This window comes from Malurus melanocephalus, unplaced genomic scaffold, assembly GCF_030028575.1.
Source record: "Malurus melanocephalus ecotype Western Australia unplaced genomic scaffold, MMel_1.1 scaffold_251, whole genome shotgun sequence".
NCBI lineage: Eukaryota > Metazoa > Chordata > Aves > Passeriformes > Maluridae > Malurus > Malurus melanocephalus.
Window position 1 is genome coordinate 186,697 of NW_026623483.1, and position 20,745 is coordinate 207,441.

General features: G+C 43.1%; 1 protein-coding gene across 4 annotated transcripts in view; it reads right to left on the reverse strand.

Annotated features, from left to right (window-relative positions):
• CLIP2 (CAP-Gly domain containing linker protein 2) overlaps positions 1–20,745 on the reverse strand; it is a 90,759-nt gene that overhangs the window by 50,680 nt on the left and 19,334 nt on the right. For all 4 annotated transcript variants that reach the window (XM_057375536.1, XM_057375535.1, XM_057375534.1 and 1 more), the window contains exon 2: positions 11,191–11,404. In XM_057375536.1, coding sequence (XP_057231519.1) covers positions 11,191–11,302 — 112 coding nt within the window. In that variant the 5' untranslated portion in view covers positions 11,303–11,404. The remainder of the gene's footprint in view (positions 1–11,190; positions 11,405–20,745) is intronic.

A 20,745-nucleotide genomic window follows, 5' to 3' on the forward strand; every position in this document is an offset into this window, starting at 1 on the left:
TGCTGAGAAGCTGGTTTTCAGTGTAACCAGCTACGCTGAGATACAACAGTTTGAACCACCAGGATGGTACCAGCACCAGACTTTCTCCCTTGTATGTAGTTTTTCCCCTTCCAGAGTATAAACATGACATCAGTWCAATCACATCATCCCTTTGAGTTATCCACCCAAAAGAGGGATGTTCCAGGCACCATCTACAGGCGCCAGCACCCCAGGATCCCAGAGGAACTGTAGGAATGGTAAAGACCACCACCTTAGAGCTGCCAAGCAAACTGGGGCACAATCCTGGGGCTGCACTGTACTAAAAACAGCTTTGATTCCTCACTCCATCAGCCATTTATTCCTGCAGCCATACTTTCATGGACAGAGCAGGCTGCACAGCACACAATGGGCTGATTGTACACAGCCCCACGCTATGCAGAATGCAGAGTTTGTTGGGCTGGCTTTGTTCTGCCTAATCTAATAAAAAGGATATTTGAGAGCAGATTAACACTGAGTCATCTACTTTATTCCAAATACCTGGCTTAAAGAGCTAAGTATCCAATTGAAAAGGCAACGAGCTGYATATGAACAGGCATCATTTGCAGAAAAGCCAAGTCACCTATTTGCAGCAAATAGCTATTTTTTTTTTAAAAAGTACATGACTGTGATTCAGATCTGACTGTAAAATGCATTGACACAAACAYTGATGCCCTCTGCAAGTGTTCTTAAAACCAACAGCTCTAAGTTCCAGTGAACACCAGAAATGACACCTTACACCATTCCAGGAGTGATGGTGGGCAAAAAGAGCAGCAGTGGTGGTGGGGAAATCCATAATGTGAAGTGAGAGATCACAGATAAAGCTTGGGAGGTGACCAGATGAGCTATAATGAAGACTGAGCATAGGGCCCCAGCAGGCATCCTGAGCACACTATKCTCCCATTGCCAGTACACTTAACTGGTGTGAAGGAGTCGCATGTGGACTATGCTTCTCTCTGATGCCACTTCCTCAGCAYTTCATCAGATGATCAGTTTTAGGCTTTTATCTTCTGAACAGCCAGGAAGAGTCACTCACTGAGGATGACAGCCCCAARTAATTTTTAGGGTTCAGAATTTTCTCAACATCATACCATCCTTACCTGAAATTCTTCAGTGCAAATCTCCATCAAACTCTTCTAATTTCTGGCAAGGTTTTTTTTTTTTTGTTTGTTTGTTTTTGTTTGTTTGTTTTGTTTTTTTACCAAATACCTATACATTAAATATTCTGCAGAAAGTATTTTGGTGAAATAAATTATACAGCAATACAAAAGACTCCTGTCATCTTCAGGGACATGAATCCTAAACAACTGTGCAGGTTTACATGTGAAATTAGACATGCATGTCCAGGACGGAACCTTGCCCTATAGCTCAATAACTGCACACYCTCAGTCAAATCCCAAAGCCACTAATGTTTACACACACAGCACTTCAGTCAATGGAAAGGATGAGGAGAAGTGGCATCAGAGAGGGAAGTCTCTGCTCCTTGCCAGGACTGGGAGGAAGAAAAGGCCAGAAAAACCTGCTGGCCAAGATAACTGTTCCACCTTCACCTCTGACTTACAGGATGACATGGGCAAGACCGACTTCTCTAAGTTTTCTTTCATGCAAATCATGGATAATACTGATCTTCCTCATTGCCTTCAGGCTTCACAGGAGGTTGTGAGGCATTCAAAGTCTCTAACAGAGAGGTTTCATGCATGCATAGAAGGCTTATAATTACAGAAAYTGAGAATTACTTACAGCTCCTGGTTGGCAGGAATTCCTCAAGCAGCTTGGGAACGCTCCTGTAGCACTGTCAACTCTTGCATAAATTTGCCTGCAACTGGAGCACTGGCAGGGCACCACATCACACAAATTAACTCCTGAACCTTGATGCAGGCTCAGCTTTTAAGAGGTACTCATGACTAAGTTCATCACTGCCTTGCTCTGMGACCATTTAAAAATCCCCATTCAAAAACATTTCCTTTCTCACAAAGAATTCTGTAAACATAACCATGGAGCGAAGTGGTCTGCTGTGCTCTCTGGTCCACAATCCAGATGTTGCACACAGGACACACATTTACYGTGCTGGAAAACAGCATTGCCAAACACATTTTGTAGCAGCGAGACCATCAACTATATTTTAATAGAGTGGCTGAAGTCACAGACAGCTCAATTTTGACAACTCTTATTATTTTAGAGTGAGTGTTGTGATAAACAGTGTTTTCTTACAGACCTCACTCCTGCATAAAAAAAAAAGTTTCTCTCTTTTAAGGGAACAGGATATTTATATACTTTCTAACATCTTCATTAAAAAGTAAATATCCTACTGATAGARAATAATATCTGTATTCTAAATATTTTAATGCTTTTGTGGAGATCAAGTYACCTACTTGACCACTTGCAAGGAAGATGCTCACATGCAGGATCAGAGTGTGATGGTTCATTCCAATTTGTAGCCAATATTATGTAACAACAGTCTGATGCCTCTTTAATCCTGTGGACTCTAGTCCCAAATCCATCTATGCCAAAAGGAAACTTTCCTTAAATTTCAATGAATATTGGCTCAGGCCTTTAACRATTATCTGCTCTTGCTGGATTAGTGCAATTTTTGGAAGCAGAACATGCAGGAGCAGATCCCGCCCAGGAACTGCATCCCTACTCTGACAGGCATAACCACAACCACACTGATGCTACTGGGACTTACACCAGCCCAGATGAATAGGATTTGATTCATTGTATTTCAACATCTGCGGGAAGCAGATTTTCTTTCCCTGCTGTTTTGTGACGAGCTACAGACAGAGAGAGCAGGAGGGGTCTGACCACCATATGCCTTTGGTGTGTGCTCGCACCTCATTCCACAATGAACTAGCTGAATACCAAGGATTAACTGTATCAAGTCCTTCTAAGAGTATCTAGTCATTAAGACAATTAAAATCAGACTCACAGTTATCTCTCTATGTCACCTGGAAAGCTGATTAAATTAAGATTGATTCAATGTCCTTTTATATTGCTTGGAATGCACTGAATCACTTCTTGGGAGAGGAATGCCACCAAAAGTACTTTCTCCCTTCAGGAGGGAAACTAGAAAGGGTGGGGGAACCACCACCTTCAAAAACCGCAGTACAAAAGGTATTTCAGAGTGCAGGATGCTCATAAAAGGCATGAGAAAGCTGAACACAAGCCCTTCACAAATAATCAAGCAGTTGGTCCACAACCAAGCCAGAAAACCTTTGGCATAGGATATGCCATGAGGATGAGAGCATATATGCAGGGTCTCATGGACAGCAGAGTGACTGGATTCATACAGAGGGACCTGACCTTCACATAGGGCACTTCAATCATCTCACAGCCGTGATGAGAGTACATGCTCAGGCTCTAATGATCCCTCAGCAGAACTGCTCCCATCCTTGTCAAAGTTCCACCCCTCAGCTGTCTATCAGTCCTGGATCAGCAAARCAGCAACTCTCATTTGCAGTTTTTCCTCTTCAGCCCTTGAAAACAATCTTGTTTTCTATCAGATATCTGATTACTCCTTGAACAGGTGACTGCCTGTGCATACCTGGATACTGCAGCTCTGGCTACTGATGAAGTGCTAATCTGCTGATACTGTAATAGAGGCTTTTGATCCTCAAACATCTTGCTGGCACCTCAACCTCCCAATTCCCCAAGGAACTGAAGACACTGTGTATACAGACCCATTAACATAAAACAAGACYTAATCAAATTTCACCAATATCGATGATGTTTCCAGCAGGATCACTAATCTGATTCCAGGAACATCCATTCAGGGTTGCAGCACGGATTTAAGTGAGGACAGCACTCAGATGGGAGGTGACAATACTAATCACTCCATGAGGCCTGATGCAAAACAGCAAAACCAAATGTTTGCTAGAMATAATACCAGCCTCTGGCCCTGTGATATGGGGTCTTCTGTCTTAATTCATCAGCACACAATATCCCAAGTTAATGTTAATCAAGAWGCACAAAGCCTTTGAATAGGCAAGAATTAGGTCCCTGTGACTGTGCCAGTCAATCAGATGCTCCAGACACTGCCTATTTCTTTTGTTTCAGGCAAAACAGTGGTTTAGTGTCTTTCATATTTATTTGGGAATTAGAATTAATAGATTGRTACAAAACCAGAGAAACTCAGCAGTTTCTTGCAGCTTCATGAAAAAAGCCTGTGTTAAGACACCACCAAACCATCAATAATTACCAGAGAATAACCTCCCCAAGTTCTCTSTTATTACTGAGGCATAAATTCCTCATTAAGAACACCATCCCTCCCTCTGTTTTTAATTGCAAAAAACTCCAGAAGCAACAGAAATTGCTCCTTACTGCAATGCATCCAGTCAATTTACTTAAACAACACCCTGAGAAATGCAAGGGTCAAACAACTGACTTCCATGTTAATTTACCAAGATGTTGCTGTTAGCACCGAGGCAGATAAAAAGGAATGCAGATTTCCCACTGGGAAAGGCAAAAGCAAGGCACTAAACATACAAGAGAGCTAAGGTGGTGCTGAGATTTAAGGTACTCCAGCAGAATTGAGGTGGTTTCAGCTCAAAAGAGACTGAATTGCTCAGTCTCAGAATTGCTGAGTCTCAAACTAGAATCAGCCCTCGGAACATAATCACTAGAAATGTAGAAAATAATTTCTAAAGAWATCCTAGAAAAGAAATTTAAAAAGAAAAGTTAACCCACTCAGTCAAACTCAGCCCCTGAGCACAGCAGTAACTGTCCCCCAGGAGGGACCAGCCTCATCCCATTGGTACCCAAAACCCAAATGGGACTAACTAGGACCTGATACGCAGCTCAGGCTTATCAAACCCTCATTATAGCATATTTTAGTTTAATTACCCTATGGAGCCAGTCATCCCATTCTCTTTAATGGCCCTGGGAGCGTTCCAGTCTGCTTCACTCTTATTTTTAGTGAACAAAAACAACACACTGTTTGCAGAGGCAGACATTATGCCAGCATTATTAGCTCTGTGCATTTATTCTTTATCAAAAATAATGCATATACACTTTTATGAAAACAAAAAGGTATTCCCAGGCTCCCAGCAATGCTGTATGGTTTAGCTACCAAAGCATAGTTTTTGGCAATAAACTAGGTAACTGCTTAAAAACACTTTTGAGACTGTTAGCCACGCCTAAACATGAAATTCATGTCACAGATACTACACTTGCTCATTCAGAAAGACAGGATCCATCTGTAAAATCCAAGGTCTAGGCTGGATTCTGACTGGATGTACTTAAGTTTCACAGAAAACTTAGTGAGTCTGCAAGTCTCAGTGCTGCCCAGTTCCATCTGCAAATACAAATATTTCTTTTCTTCCTCTGGCTTTTGCTAGAATTTTTTAATTGAACAAGAGATTTAAGAACCATTAACAAACACTAGAGYCAGCTGACAGCCAAATGAAGTATGAAAAACCAATTTTTCCTCCAACCAYGTTACTCTAACACTGCTCTGAGCAGACAACACCCACTCTGAAATGTGAACACTTCTCTTCCCAGAAGCTTTCACCTGTTCCACCAGCTGGGAGGGTTCTGTGAACTCATACATCACTGTCGTGGTTTGAACTTGGCTGAAAGCCAAAGCACCCACGATTCACACCCCCCCACCAGAGAAGGCAGAAGGGAGAGCAAAAAGCCCAGTTAACATTAAAATTTATGGCTTTTAGATAAGATAACATAATTGAGAGAAAGATATTTATATGCTCCAGAAATGGTCAGACAGGCTGAATAACTTAAGTTGCAAAGTAGATTACTAAAAACTACTAAGAAACTAGCACACCGGGGAGGGGAACAGAGATAGGGAAAAAATTTACAAGGAGAAGGGAAAAAAAAAATGGACATTTTAACACACCTGTTATTCTTTCTGCAAACCTGTCTCTCCCAGGTCACCCCTCCTCACCTTTCCATGCCTTCCTGTGCGCAGGGGGGGGCAGGGATAAAGTTTTGACATAGATCAGACTACTCATTACAGTTATTGTCCAGCACCACAGGAGAAGAGTCCTTACAGCTCTAAGCTGTGGAAGTTCTTTTTCCAAGAAACAGTCAATGTATAACTGCTGGTGGCATGGGATTCTTTTTCTTTACCTCATGGGAGAAAGGGAAACAGTCCTCCAAGGCCAGCTGCTTCATTCTGAGGGCAAGGCCACTCTCTCAAATCTCCTGGCAGAACACAGTTTCATCTAAGCATCAACTCACTTCAGTGTGAGGGGGGAGCACCTCTTCCCCCTTTTTGGCTTATGATCAGTCCAGTCCTCAAAGGCCAGGTTGTTTTTTTTTTTTTATCTTGAGTGCAGGACCTCTATTTTCTATACAGGTCTTCAATTGAAGAAATAGTCATTTCAAGAACAGCTTGTTTTCTCCAGTTCGAGCAGCACAGCAATGGCACAGCACCTGTCTTCTTCTTACTGTGATCTTGGGTCTCCAATTTTTTTCTTACATCTCCTCACCCTCCTCCTCTGTCCTACCCCCCGTGCAGGGGATGAGACTAAAACCTAAAAACTAAATGGTGGCCACAAACGATCTTGTTTTGAATTCTTCTAAAGTATGAGACCATACATCATCACAGAGATGTAACTAGCATGTGCAATTGGCCCAGGCCTGACCAGCAGCCTGTCCATCAACCTCAGAGCCATAATGGAATTAGTTCTAAAACACATGAGGCAGGGCTCCTTTTGCTGGAGAAGAAGGAGAACGCTTCTAGAAATTTCTCACAAGAGCCATCTTTGTGGTTTCTTGCTCCCATCCCCCCCACCACCAAAAACCGCACCGAGTAAAACCAGGACAATCACAGCTTCCATTCTTTCCATCTTGAAAAAGCAGGCTTTTCCAGGAGGAGGGTGGGAAAGAAACTGAGACATGAGTTGTGTAAGAAGAAATCCAAATATTCTATTGAGCCATTGACCCACACCTTTAGCACAGAAATCTCTCCTGTATATGGGGTCAAGAGCAGTAACTTTCTTCATTTGAAGCACGGGAAATAAGCCAACACATTTGTGGGAAATCCTGTCCTYAGGCAGCTAGAGATGAATTTTCAGTCTGGTTAAGGAAAACCGTTACTGCAAAGCAGCAGAACTTTTTTTTTTTTTCATTGTTCCAGCTTTATGGGAGAGAAAGGAGKGGGATAGCAGCATGGACACCACTCAAAGCTAATTTCTTCCAGGAGTCCATGTCAGCTGCCAGTTTCCCACTGACTTTCAGTGGAAATAGCAATTTCAGTTTCTAAAAAAAGCCCCCACCCACAGCAAGCCAGAGGACCTAATTCAGACCACCACCGCAACAGCTCTTACACTTCGTGGCTCTCTGAGAGCACCAGCTCAGGTAAGGGGACATGACAACTCTCCATTCAAGGGAAGTTCAAAGAGGACACAGGACATTCCATGAGCAGAATTGACTCTGAATATGTTTTCAGGAAAAATAACAATAATACAGCATGTGTGACAAGGTGGCTCAGTGTGACTACAGCACATTTGGTGTCTATAGAAACCTACAGCCACGAATTATGAAATTCTATAGATATGCACACACAGCATCTCCCATCTGCATTGACCCTCTTTCTGATACATAAGATGTGAGTTGTCAAGAGTACATGGAAATGTTTAAGAGGATACATTTCCATTCCTGGGAAAGGAAGAGAGAAATGAGAGACAGATCAGAGACACATGATTTTCTACAAAAGAATATGAACAGAACACTGGGGAAAAGAGAAAGGAGAAATCAAAGCAACTTTGTGTAYTTCATAATCAAGGAAAGTCCTTCTACTTGCACTTGTGCAGACAAGTTGATCAATTTACGGGAGGAGAACAAGATCAAAGTGTGAATCCTTTAAAAATTCATTTGCATCTGACACACCTCAGGTACAACTGGAGAAGAGGCACCTTCTCTTAATATGCAATCTGAAATATATAATCCTGATCTGGAGTCTTTCTGAGCCAACCCCAAGCTCCCAGAACCAAGGAACATTTCAGAGGCAATAGACTGGACATTGCTTCAGGTTAATGCTGTGCTTTGTTAGATTYATGGCTCTCTTTTGCAAATATATTTCACAATTTTGAGATGTCTATCCTCCCCCAAGGTAGCAAATTCATACAAATCAATGTTTCGGTATTTTGTAACCCAAACCACTCTGGTTTTCTTCCATCAAACTCCAGAAAATGGACAAGTCTCCTTTGGCTCTTCTGGCAAGAGGCAGATAAGTACAGAGGCAAGGGGCAAGGCAGGAGTTCAGGGGCATGTACTGAAATTTTATGGAGTCAGGAAAACTTYGTCAGCCTCCCAGGAAATACTTTCAATGCACAGACACAGGTCATAGAGCTCATGGTTTCTGCAGGGCTTCTCAAACACCTCAAACACAGACTTCATGCAACTTTMAGACCTCATATGAAGTCTAATGGCCCTGATCTGATTAATCCCAGGAAATGTAATGAAATACAGGTTCCACAGCYACCTACCACCAGATTCTTTGGCTGCAGACATCCCCAAAATTCACATCAGTGCCTGCTGTGATTAGGGTTTCAGTGCRGTGGACACAGCTCTGGAATTAAACCAGTTTGACAGAAAAAAAAGAGTATTTTCTCTTGTAGTTTTCCCTTACCAAAGGCCGAATTCCATGGTGCTGTGGCTGGGCCCTACAGCCAGCACAGATTCTGCCACTCTCAGAGAATGGCACATAGGGAAGTCAGCAGGATTTTGGGATGCACGCTTTGCTCACAGATCACCTTTGGAAAGCAGAGGAGCAAGAGGCAGATGACCAGACTTTTGGAGAGATTTGCAGGAGGAAGAGCAGATACAGGCCATTCAGGGACACACCAGTAGGTCTTTAGCAGGACACTGAGTGAACAGGTGTCAAGAGATGACACTATAAGCCCAACCACTATTAGTCACCCAGCCCATGTCATTTAAGTAGCTCTGTGCTCTGTTCTCACTTTCCAGGTAGGAATGGCTCAGTGCTGTGATTGCTACAGCAGCTCCTGAATTCTCAAAAGTCACCTCCACCACCCTGAGTGACAGAGGAGCAGCAGCACATCTGTCACACAGTAYTAACCCACCATCACAAGACTTCTCCCCTTCTCCATGCCCACTTTTTTCCAGGAATAAAACTCAGAATTTCTCAAGCAAAGGTCAGACTCCATTTGGAGTCCACACAGGGTACTTTGCTGCACATCCCTTGGTGACAGATGGCTGGAGCTGAACAAGGCACAAAGGAACTCCAGCGAACAGGCGTTGCATTCAGCCCAGAAGTTGCCTAACACCACTGCTGACTGACCCTTTCATACCACAACACGTGTACCAAATGTGCCTGCTGAGATGCCGCAGCAAAGCCTCCGGGGGGAAGACAGGCCTCAGGTCTTTTCCCTCATTTTGGTGTTTTTCATGTGATTAAAAGCAACTCCATGCCACAGAGCAATTMTAAATYCAGACAGAAGCAYCTTGAKAGAATCACAWCTGGGAGCTAAATAGGCACATCACWGGAGYTCAGGTTCATTTCTCAATYATRGTTGAGGGCATGGAGAAAMAACAGGGAAATTCAGAAACACAAGGTCAGAGRAATAACTTTAAAATACACAGCCAAACCTATTAAAATTTTCCTTTGTCAATTTACACTTCCCTCAAGCAAACAAAGAAAATGATACTTCAGTATCTTTGATAAGGGCACAAAATTAAGAAATCAGGCTGTCTAATATTAAAACCCAGTCACACAAAATTGCAGTCCAAACATTTGTTAACCTCCACACATAGGGTGAAGTCTTCAGCCAGGAAAAGCAGTGCCTCTCTAACCTCTATAGTGCTGTTATCACACCAAAGGATCTGAAACTCTGCCCATGACCTCAAGCAGGGACTGGCCCTTCAAACAAGACCTTGCAGGTGTACACTATTGAGGTGTACACTATTGGTCACTGAAAGAAGAGAGAGCTCAGCTGAAAGAATCCATGAGCAAAGCATAGCCCCTGATGTGTAGTAATGGAGCACAGTCAGTGGTTCAGCAGCAAGTTGAGTCTGAGTGTGAACATCCTGTGCAGAGGTTGTGCCTGAATGGCCATCCCAATATGCCAAAACAAACACAAACCTCAGAGGTGGGTCGGTTTTTTTTTTTTGTTGTTTTGATTAAATAACAAACACTTCTGCATTACTCTGGCAAGAGACAGCACTGTCTGGTGACCCTCATTTTGCAGCACCATTTATCCCAGACTAATTTGTCCAAGCAAGCTAAAGTAAATTTTGACCAATATTATCCCCTTGATTAAAAATACTGTCTGAGAGTTAAAAGGCTTGTCTGATTCTCTAAATGTTATATGTTTTTGGGACTGAAACACTTAGCAATGTAACCAGGCATGTAGGAAGTGGCCTGAATTATAAGGACAAGAAATTGACAGATCTAAAGAAGCAACCAGTGACTAAAGAAGCAACCAGTGACCTTCTCAAATGAAAGTGTAATATGGTGAAAGTACAAGTTTTGATAAGATAGACATCATCCTGATGTGTTTTCCCAGAAGCAAGAACAAAGTCTTTTTTAACAAAGTGAAATGAAGAACATTACAAAACTCCCATCTTGAATATTTACTAAATTATATATAAAAAAAAACAACCCACCAGCCAATATGCCAGAAAATTGAATCCTTAGTAAAATATACCCTCAACTGCTTTTGAAGTGTTAATTATTCTGATAATAGCAGTCTGCATAGCTTATGTATACACTGGGTATAGATTAACAACAGCAAGGCATGTGTCGGTATGTGAGGGTAAGTCATTATCCAAATCCTGTGGCTTCAAATGTTTCTGTTTAAACAAAGGCACTAATATGAGGTAATCAGCACAGGCCAAATCACCTTAAGTGCTCAGTTCTTACTGCCACATTCTCACAGGCCAGAAGCAATGGCTACAGGGCAGTGTTTAAGATCATGGGGGAGGTTCCCATCTGCCTAATTACCAGCCCTTACCATTCAATATCTGCACAGGTATCTCTGTCAGCCCTAAACATCAGGAGATCCATCTCTCTTGCCTGTTTTGTGCATTACTTAGGAGAGGGAGCCCATTTATTCACCCTGTTAGACTTGTTTTGATCCATCAGCCTACATACAGATGGGGAATTTCACATCCCATGGAACACTGGCTCCATAAGTCCACTGCCTCCAAGGCAGGCAATCACCTAGGTCAGCCCATGCCCCTGCATGGAGCCCTTACCTTCTTTTGAGCCAGTGGTGACAGCAGCTGCAGTTGTCCCTGATGCCCGGCCCACGGGGCTGGAGTGCTTCCCAGCCCTGCCCGGGATTTTAAGTCCACTTGGTTTCAACATGTTTCCTGTAGCTCAGGCTCCTAYTGCCAGTGTCTCAAGAACTGTCCTGGTGTCACTGTTCAGGCTTCTCGATGGTGCACCTCTTCTTCCATTGTCACACACCTGGGAGAGAAGAGCACAAAGAAATCAGATAGAGAATGAGTGGGAGAATGTGGACAGGCTCCCAGAAAGCAGCATCCAGCTCTGTCCTCACAGCCCTAGAACAGACAGAATCTTTCATTTCTTCTCCTATAAAACAAGGGTAAATAATTTCTCTCATCTCCCATCTTCATGTTACATTTTYCCCTCAATCTCTGAGTCCTGAGAAACTTCCCAGAGCCATTAAACAAGAATTTAAATACAGTTTGGRACTTGAGTAACTAAAATGGTTTTGACTGGTTTTAAGTTTTAAAGCCTCAGTTCAGCMCCTGCCAAGCCCCCGTTGTGATGTCAGAATCCTGACTAAAGGCACCACCTTCAATGCACAGCTCTGAGTTTCATCATTCTTCATGGCAGCCTCTCCAAACCGGCAGGGGAAGGAAGGATGAGGCCAGTGTCTGAGATGGGACTTTCAGTTCCTTTCCTTAAAGACAAATCCAAAAACTTATCACAGAAAAAAAGCACATTTGACTGCATGGATTTACAAGAAAAATGGAAAAAGCCCACCCAAAACTTCCTAAAACTGAAGCATAACTCTCCCAACTATTYATTAGTGAACTCACAATCCTTCCTTATGTCATTCCCTTCCCAGCAGGCAAATGGAATAAAACCTCMAAATTCCTTGCAAGGATCTTGCATCAACAAGCACAGTTTTGTGATAAGAAAGGAAAAATAAAGGAAATTGCTAAGTTGCTTTAAAAAAMGCAAACACATTCCTAATGAATACAGAAAAATAATCAAAAAATTGAGTATATCAAGCCAAAAGGAAGCTGAAGCTGGCAGCAAGCATGCTAGGATGTGGAGGAAGAAAGGAGGCAGCAGAGCAAGCCAGGGACAATGCCAACCTAACAGCAGAGGGAATTGCAAGGACAGCAATCCAAGGACCAGCCAGAAAGAGGGGACACATAGACCTGTGTCCTGGGCCWAGGAAGGAGGCAGCACCCCTGAGAATCAGTGTAGCAAAGATTTACAGATGCTGCAAGGAGGGAATTGCAATAATGGGACAGGAAGTGATTAAGGCATGAGTAAGGACTTCAACACAGSCTGGGTCAGAGCGAGCAGAGGGCTGGCAGGGCTCCAGGAAAAGCTGCAAGGAGACACAGAGGAGGGAAAAACACAAGGAGATTTCCAAACTATTTGTATTCCCGAGGGCTCACAAATATCTGAAACACTGAAGAGCAGTAAATCATCCCACATCAGCTTAAACAGACAAAGAAAGGAGGGATCAGCAGAGACATCCTGGAGAGGGAGTCTGAGCAAAGAACTGAGGGATTAAGGGCTTTTCCCCATGTGTCCACAAAGGTGTTCAGTACCTGGGGTGGACTCTGACACCTGCAGACATTCACGTCACACAGAATTCAGAGCTGGTTACAAGAGGCAGGATGCTCCAATCACATCACCCACAGCAGAAAYAACAAGACAAGAGCAAGCAACTCTTGTTAAGGAAGAGAAAAAACAGCCTCCCTGMAACAGAGCCAGTGAGGAACAGATGCTGACAGAGCTGGACAGGAGGCTGCAGCTTCCAGTTCTGTTTAGCATAAAATAGGGAGACAAGGAACTGAATATGGAGGTGAGAAATATTGATCAGCTGGGTTCCTTTTATTTGTCAAGCTATCAGATCTGCCGCCCACTCCATCTCACATGACACATTTTGCCCAGGGCTAGTTTTGGTTTTACAGAGCAACTTGATTTCTAGCACTTCTGCTGGAAGGTGATGTGCTCGACTTAGAGATCTCAATCCATCACCTTCAGCCTGAAAGTTTGCCCTCTTCACAACACGCCCTTACTCCTGAATTTACTTATTATTTGGCCCTACATTTTGGTTACAATGTTTGATGTTGTACTCAGAGTTAAGCAATCTGGGGATGCTGGTGCTTCCACACCAGCTGGCTGAATTAACCAGGAATGTGGATGGAAAGACAAAAGGACACGGGAGGAAAAAAACAGTAGTAGAGAAGAATTGAAGCAGAAAAGGGTGCCAGAAGACTAAGAAGATTTTACAGCTTTTCAGTCTTCTCTTAGAGTCTCTGAATCCTTAACTTTGAAGCCTGAACCACATAAACTTTTGGGAACAGTTAATTTAGCGTGTTCCTCTATTTTGCTGCCCATCTTTGAGGGGACAGGAACTTCAATTCATTCTCTCTCCCCACCTTATTATTCCTGAAGGTGAGCTGCCCACTCTCATCACAGGATATTGTGATTTTCTGCTTTTTCTCAGGACAACTAGATGTTTTTACATGGGCAAGAGAAACAAGAGCAAGTGTATTCCCACCATATAAAGATTTCTCCCAGAAACACACCAACACATTTGCTTTCAACACATAAATGCTAAAAGCAAATGAACTCCACAAGCTGCTAATGATGCTCCCCTTGGAGCAGATATCTGCTTTTATCCTGAAATACAACCACCACAACCAGTTCATGGCCACATCACTAGAGTCACAGCAGATTCAAAAACTTCTCAGCTGCCACGGGAATCACAACCAATGCCTTGCCTGGCTGTGCCCATTGCATGCCAGCTTACAGGGAGGGTATGATGGGGCAAACTCATCCATCAAAAGTGTCACTGTCACAAGCTGTAGGCTGACCAGAGCCAGGGACAGCTGCCTCAGCACACCTCTGCATAGTCTTCATCACACCGGGAAAAGTGTGAATGAATTGGAGTAAATTTTACTAGAAATGCAGTTTTTTAGTAACAGACAGGTAAAAATAAATGTCTGGGACATTTTGAAAGAAATCTGTGCTTGCTGCTAGGGACAGATACTCCTTCTCTGTCCTCAGTTTCTCCCTCATTTCGACACAAATATATATGTGCAGATTTTTAGGAAGCTCTGAACATGGAGCTCTTTCAAATGAAACCACTGGGTCATCTTCTCCACCCAAAGCAATGCTGCCTGAACCATCCAAGTCCCACATTATCTCCTGACTGAGTGATGCAGCTTTTATGCTGCAGAAATATCCTTGGCCTGGGACACAGGCCAGTATCTCCACAGGGCACTGCCCTGCTCCATTAGAGATAACAACCTGCTCTTGAGCTCCCATACAGAACCCTCAGCTTCCCAACAGGCTCTATTAGCAGAGTTCTCCTGAAAAACCTGTTCCTAGCTGTTCTGAAAAATCTGCTTCCAGCAGTAGAGGCTGAACACAGGCAAATATGTGACATAAGAAGCAAGAGACATTTTTTTTCTCTGATACCGAAAACAGCTGAAATAGTCTTTAAGCTCTATCCAGCAACTTCAGGGGAACTGAACTATTCTCTATGTTATTTATCATTCCTACCCCCCACATTACCTGTACAAGCTGTAAGATTTGCCTTCCTGYAAAACTTCATGGAAATGTGACTTTCTCAAGTCACACTGTAAAGAAAACCATATCTGCTCCTCTGGATACTCCATTGCCACCAGTCCTGCTTATTTATTTCTTTTCCAAGCTATGACAGATGACAAGCATTTTCTACAACTCTGCTAGATTCTTCCTGCAATCTTTCCATTCTGGGATGAATGGTTCTGTCTGTTCCCACAACCAAGGAAAGCATCCCAGGAATGCACAATATGAAAGCCTGCTTCAAATGACCAAAATGTTCTTTTTTCCATCTTTCCATCAGAAAAGGGGACAGCCAAATGTGAGTCACATAGGCTCAGATTCAAAAAGGGGAACTGTTCTCAACTAAGTACAGATGTACAGCCAAAAAATACCTTTCGTCAGAAGCAATATATATGGATATGTCTGGCCAGCATCATGGATAATTTTATCAAAGCAGCACACATTAAAAAAAACAATTGGAAGTGCCTAGAGTCAATTATTTCATAAATGTGGTAGAGAAATAACACAAACCAAGGATTGGAAGAAAAAGTCTCTGGCAATACAGCTTAYCCACAGCTTCTCTGCTTCATTCATCCCTCTTACCCTCAAGAAGGCACACGAATACTTGCTTGCCACGTGGAATAACATCCTATTCAAGATGGGCATAAGTAACAAAGCAGACTCACAGACCCAGCACACTCCCCAGAGGAATGCCCTCATGGATATTCACAAAATAAAGATCTCTTCACCTCAACGTACTGAGTGCAACAACTGCAAGACACAGGAACAGGTTTCCAGACACCAGACTGAGTTAGCCTGGACCCCATCCTGTGCCTGGTGCATCCTTCTGGCTGGATCTGGATGTAAGAAATGTTTACCCAACATGACAGCCTGGGCAAGGCACAGGGATTTCACAATGAGAGCAGACCCATGTAGAATTGGTGCCAGCTGTACTTGAACACTGCTGTAACAGTTAGATCTAGGTTTAGGTTTCTAATTTTCTAAATTTGAAAATTCACATGTWAGAAATGAAATTTGAATTTTTTCAGTCAGAAATACACATACCTTTTCAGGGCTGGGGCCCATAGAAAATAAAGGTAAAGAACAGCATTAATTACCAGACTGAGGGAAATCAGTATTATCATATTGTCCAAAAGGTTAGTGAAAAACAACAATGCAGAGAAGCAGGACAACACTTTTTTAAAAAAGAATTTTGACTTATGCAAATAATTGCTGACTTCAAAGACAACTATTTGGATAGGAAAAGGTTAGCACAATTTTACCTATTCCCACCTAAGACAACTTTTTCAGAATCAATTCCTTGTGCCATTATTTAAACACTATTCCATCTTTCCTCATGTTCATGCTACAGATGTGGAGCACCAGGGTTTGGGATGTAGCATATTTGCAAGCAGAGTTTCAGCCTTTTTCAAGGCTGTCATGTGGCTCACTCTGCACAAAGGCTCTTGCATTGGCCTCCAAGAGATTTCTGGGTTTCATCCCCTGATCTCTGTGATTCTCTTCATCATTATTCAGTTTCATCCCCTGATTTCTGTCAGAGCATCTGGGACTCTGGACAAGAGCAAACCCACTTTAGAAAAGCCTGAGAGCCACCCTTGCCTTCCCCCTCTGAAAACACCACAACCAAGKGCAGAAATCTTCAGCATCAGGCACTGTAAATGCTCAAAACCATATGTGAAGCTCAATGTCTCCCTAAAAATAAAATGCTAGAGAAGAATTTGATGCCCTGATCACTGAAGGAACTCTGCACTCACTTCAATAAGCACACAGAATAAAGCCAAAAAGCTTTCAGAMCCAAATCTGGTATTTCTTAAATGGGCCTTATATAAAAACTTTACTGGCCTAAAGAYACTGATTTATTTTTGTTTTTAAATTAGGTAAAGTAATTTTATTTCTTGTTTCTGAGCATTTGGTTGCATTCATTCCATATTTCCAAGGTTTTCTGCACCTTCCACACTCCCAGGAAACTGAGAAAAAACAAAACCTCATCTCCTAGAGTTCTTACTCGTGGATATATTACTGTCAAGTGCCCCATACCAGGCACAAGGGCAAGTAATGATTTGGGGGCTCAAAACCTCACAACATTGACCATGCAGCAAAGATGGGTCAGGGATTTCAAGAACAGAATTTTGCCTTGAAATCCAAATCCAAGGGCCAGACTTGAAGCGCTCAATCTTCTGTGAAAGGGACAGGAAATGAATCCGATCAGAGACAGGATCTGATAATGCCAAACTGCAGCTTTGCTGATAGAGACAGAGATTATGCTGAGAAGAAAAGGCAATTTTAGCTTTTAACTCCTTAAGATGCTCCATCTGATCCAAGGTAATTGTGCCATCGCCTTCTCACTTCTCTGATTAGTTACTCCTTCTGACAAGCCACCAGAAACTCATTTCTGAAGCGCGTGGCAGATTAGGAGTAAATCCCTGCACTTAATTGAAGGATAGAGGAAATGAGAGACGCTCATTTTTAATTAAGGTCAGACTCCTCTTCCAAGAAAACCATTCCTTCTCCCATAGAGCGAGTACTGCAGGAATGAAAGTAGCATACTGCTTCCAGTTATATGTAGGGAAAACCAAGAAAACCTAGTACTCTCTGTCAGACATCAGTTCTTTTCTCCCTTGCAGCTGAAGAATTCAAATAGGTTTTCAGTCATAAAGCTCTGTTGTTACTACATAGTTTCCCTGACAAGTGTGAAGTGTTGTTAACCTCTAGAGAAGCCCATGTTTAGTCTTCCTGCTCACTCAAGTTTTGTAATAATTAGCAGAGAAAGCCAAGAGAAAGCCTAGAGGCCTTTTATTTAAAAGCTCAGGTATTTTTTAAGCTAATTCTAACCTCTGTGATAGACTAAACATCCCATGATTTACTTCTAAAACAAGATTTTTAAAAKGAAGAATGTGCAAAACCCTCCTATTGCACTCTAAAAACCACAATGCAAATCCTGAGGCAAAATGCATAGAGAAAAAGCCAAAGTACATTCAAGGAAGTCATCACGYAATTATGGGGAGTAATTATGGACTGGCTTACGAGTTCGTGCTCCCCATGCAGGCAAAAAGCCTACTGAGGACTGATACAGTAGATAGCAACAATTTTGTACTAATTGCAGAGCAAAACTATCTCTAATTTGTGGGRAAAATCCCGGGGATGGTCTTGGTTCTGCATGAGTTTCTGTTCCCTGGAGTTCTGCCCTGGKGGCAGGGGACAGTGCTGCTGCAGAGATTCATAGGGGCATGACACCAAAGTTGCAGGCTCACACAGGAAGGGAACAGAATGTACACAGAGGTTTCACAACTGCTGTCCTGCAGGTCAGTTCAGACTYGATTCATGGCCACTCTATTCCGGTAGAGATTTCTCTACAATTCACAAGGATTTGACAAAATCCAAGTTCCCTGTTCATAGAAAGTCTTACTTGTCAAAAACAGCATCTGGAAGAGAAACATGAGGCAGCAGGAACAGTGTAGGAAACACAATTATTCATGACACATATATTCCATTATAATGGCTTGGTGTTTTTCTACTGGAGAAACAATTTCTTTCATTAAATATGAGCTGTACAATAACCCAGCCATGCTATGCATGCTGTGCACAGCTGCAGCAGGATCTGAACTTTTGGAATTCCCTAGCTTTTGACTGCTTATTAAGCACAGCACTAAGCACCCTGGCGCTTAATCTGTTACTATCTGGAGGTCAGATTAACACATATATTTTAATTTGTGCACTTCTATAATCTAACCTCTGTCCAGGACTTTGATTATGAAACAAAATCAGGACCTGGGTCCATTCCGCCCTGATTTTTTCACCCTTTTTACAAGGTAGGCTCTGCAGATCAGCCTGTCTGATGACATTGCAGCTGTACCGCTTTAAACCTGTGGATGATTTGGTCAAAAACAAAGAAAATAAGAGTAGGATGCAATAGGTTTCTGGTGTACCTCAGGACACACTAGGCTTGCCCCTAAAGTCCTCGCTGTGCTCCACAATGCTGTATAGTGTCTACACACACTCTCAAGTGCATTAGGAAAAGGCACCCCATTAATGCAATCCCTTTTGTGATGGAGACCTGGTCTTTCCAGCAGGAACCAGACAGAAGCCTTCTCCTGGGCCACTGCAGTGTAACATCTCCTACAGAACCTCTTCAGAACAACCCCAGTACAACAGTGTCACACAAATGGAAATCTGACCCTGCCACTCAACAAACTGCCAAAACCTCAGGCACAGACGCAGGATAGGAATACCCAACCCTGACCTGCCGCAGCCCCTTTCCATCTGTTATGAAACCACTGTACAAGATACTTCATTCCCAGCAGTTTCAGCCTTCGCTGCCCAGGAAACCCCCCACTAGYTGCCAGTCCAGATTTATCCAAGGCAACCTTCTGCCCATGTACCTCCTGTGCCCCTTGAACAGTTCTGACATCCTCCCATTGTGCTCAACTTCCAGCAGACAACTTTGCCCTTTATCTGCCTTCTCTGTGCCATTCTGAGCAAGCAATGGTCTCCTTTGAGAGGTCCTGAGATATGAGACTCACCAGTTCCTGAGTCATCTCAGCTGACCTTCTCCAAACCTCCTYACTTGAATTCAGTCTGTTCTAGACATGGACAACCCAAAGTGCATCCTGCACCCCAGACGATGTCTCACGAGGCCAGGAATAAACTTTATGCCAAATATAATGAGCTAACATCATCTTGTTCCTTCAAACAAAGCAACTGTTCCCAAAAGTTTAAAGAATAACTAATGCACCTTCCCACTCTGGGTGTTAAGATACAACAGGAGGGAAGATAAAAAGTAAATACAGATTATCATAGAACCRGCTGGGTTGGAAGGGACATTTAAASACCACCTAAYGGAACYTCTAATCAYGCCATAGTTAAGACACAGCACTGACAGCCAGGACTCCTCCTTCCTTCTTCCACAGTGGTCACYAATGTCCTTGCAACATACAGAGGGATGGGAACCCGCAGTACCAATCTGTGAACTGAAGGGTRGCAGACCAAGAGGTTACACCACTGGCACCTCTTGAGAGATCGAGGGTCACCAAACCAAAGACACTCAGGAGGAGCAAACCCACTCTCCCTCTGGGACACCACATGCCATCCCCTCTACCTACACAAGCATCTTGCTTCCTGTTGCTGTACTGATGGCAACAGAGCAATGCTGGACACAGCTGCTCCCTGGAGCACCCTCCATCTTCTCCCTGCTGATTCACCAGTCTGAACTCAGCTTCCCACTTAAGCAGACGACCTCTGGGCTATGTGCACTAATTGCTGTGTTCTCCTGAACCTCTCTACAAACACTGCCAGTCCTCATTCACACTGACATATCCACACAGCTCCCACCACAATCAGTGGTGCAGGCAAGAACAGTAATCTGAAGAGTTTGCTTTTGGCCAGTATGTGTTAATAATGAAGTTTCTTAATTTACCACCTGTAATCTCAGGAGTTTGGATAGCTCATGGACCTTGAAGTACAAGAAGKAGCCTGTCTTCATCAAATTACACCTCTATCATATTCAAATTATATCCTTGTCAATGACCAAAATAATGATTTTGGCAAGTTATAAGGTTGACAAGTAAAATCCAATTTGATATGCTATCTCCTTCTGCCACACAGATCCTTTTCCCCCACACTTCACACCCTGCCTTGCAAAAGCCAAAGTTTACTTTGKATTGCACCACATGGAGAAAGGCAAGATCCCAGCTCAGTGCCTCTGGGCACTAAGCCACATCAGCACCAGAGGATGGCTCCATAGTAGGTGATACATGCAGAGGCTGAGGATTTAAGTTTCTAGGGAGTGAGAAGAAAAAGCCCCACCCTACGCAGTCAGATTGCATAGGAGGTGTGGAGATTGAACATGCCCACTCCAGCAGGATCTGTTAAACTGGCAGGAGCAAGACAGGTTGCCACATCTGGGACAGGCTGCCAATCCCCACCTCCTCCCCCAGCAGCAGAGACCCTGCAGCAGCTGGACTGCTCCATAGACTGGTTTCAAT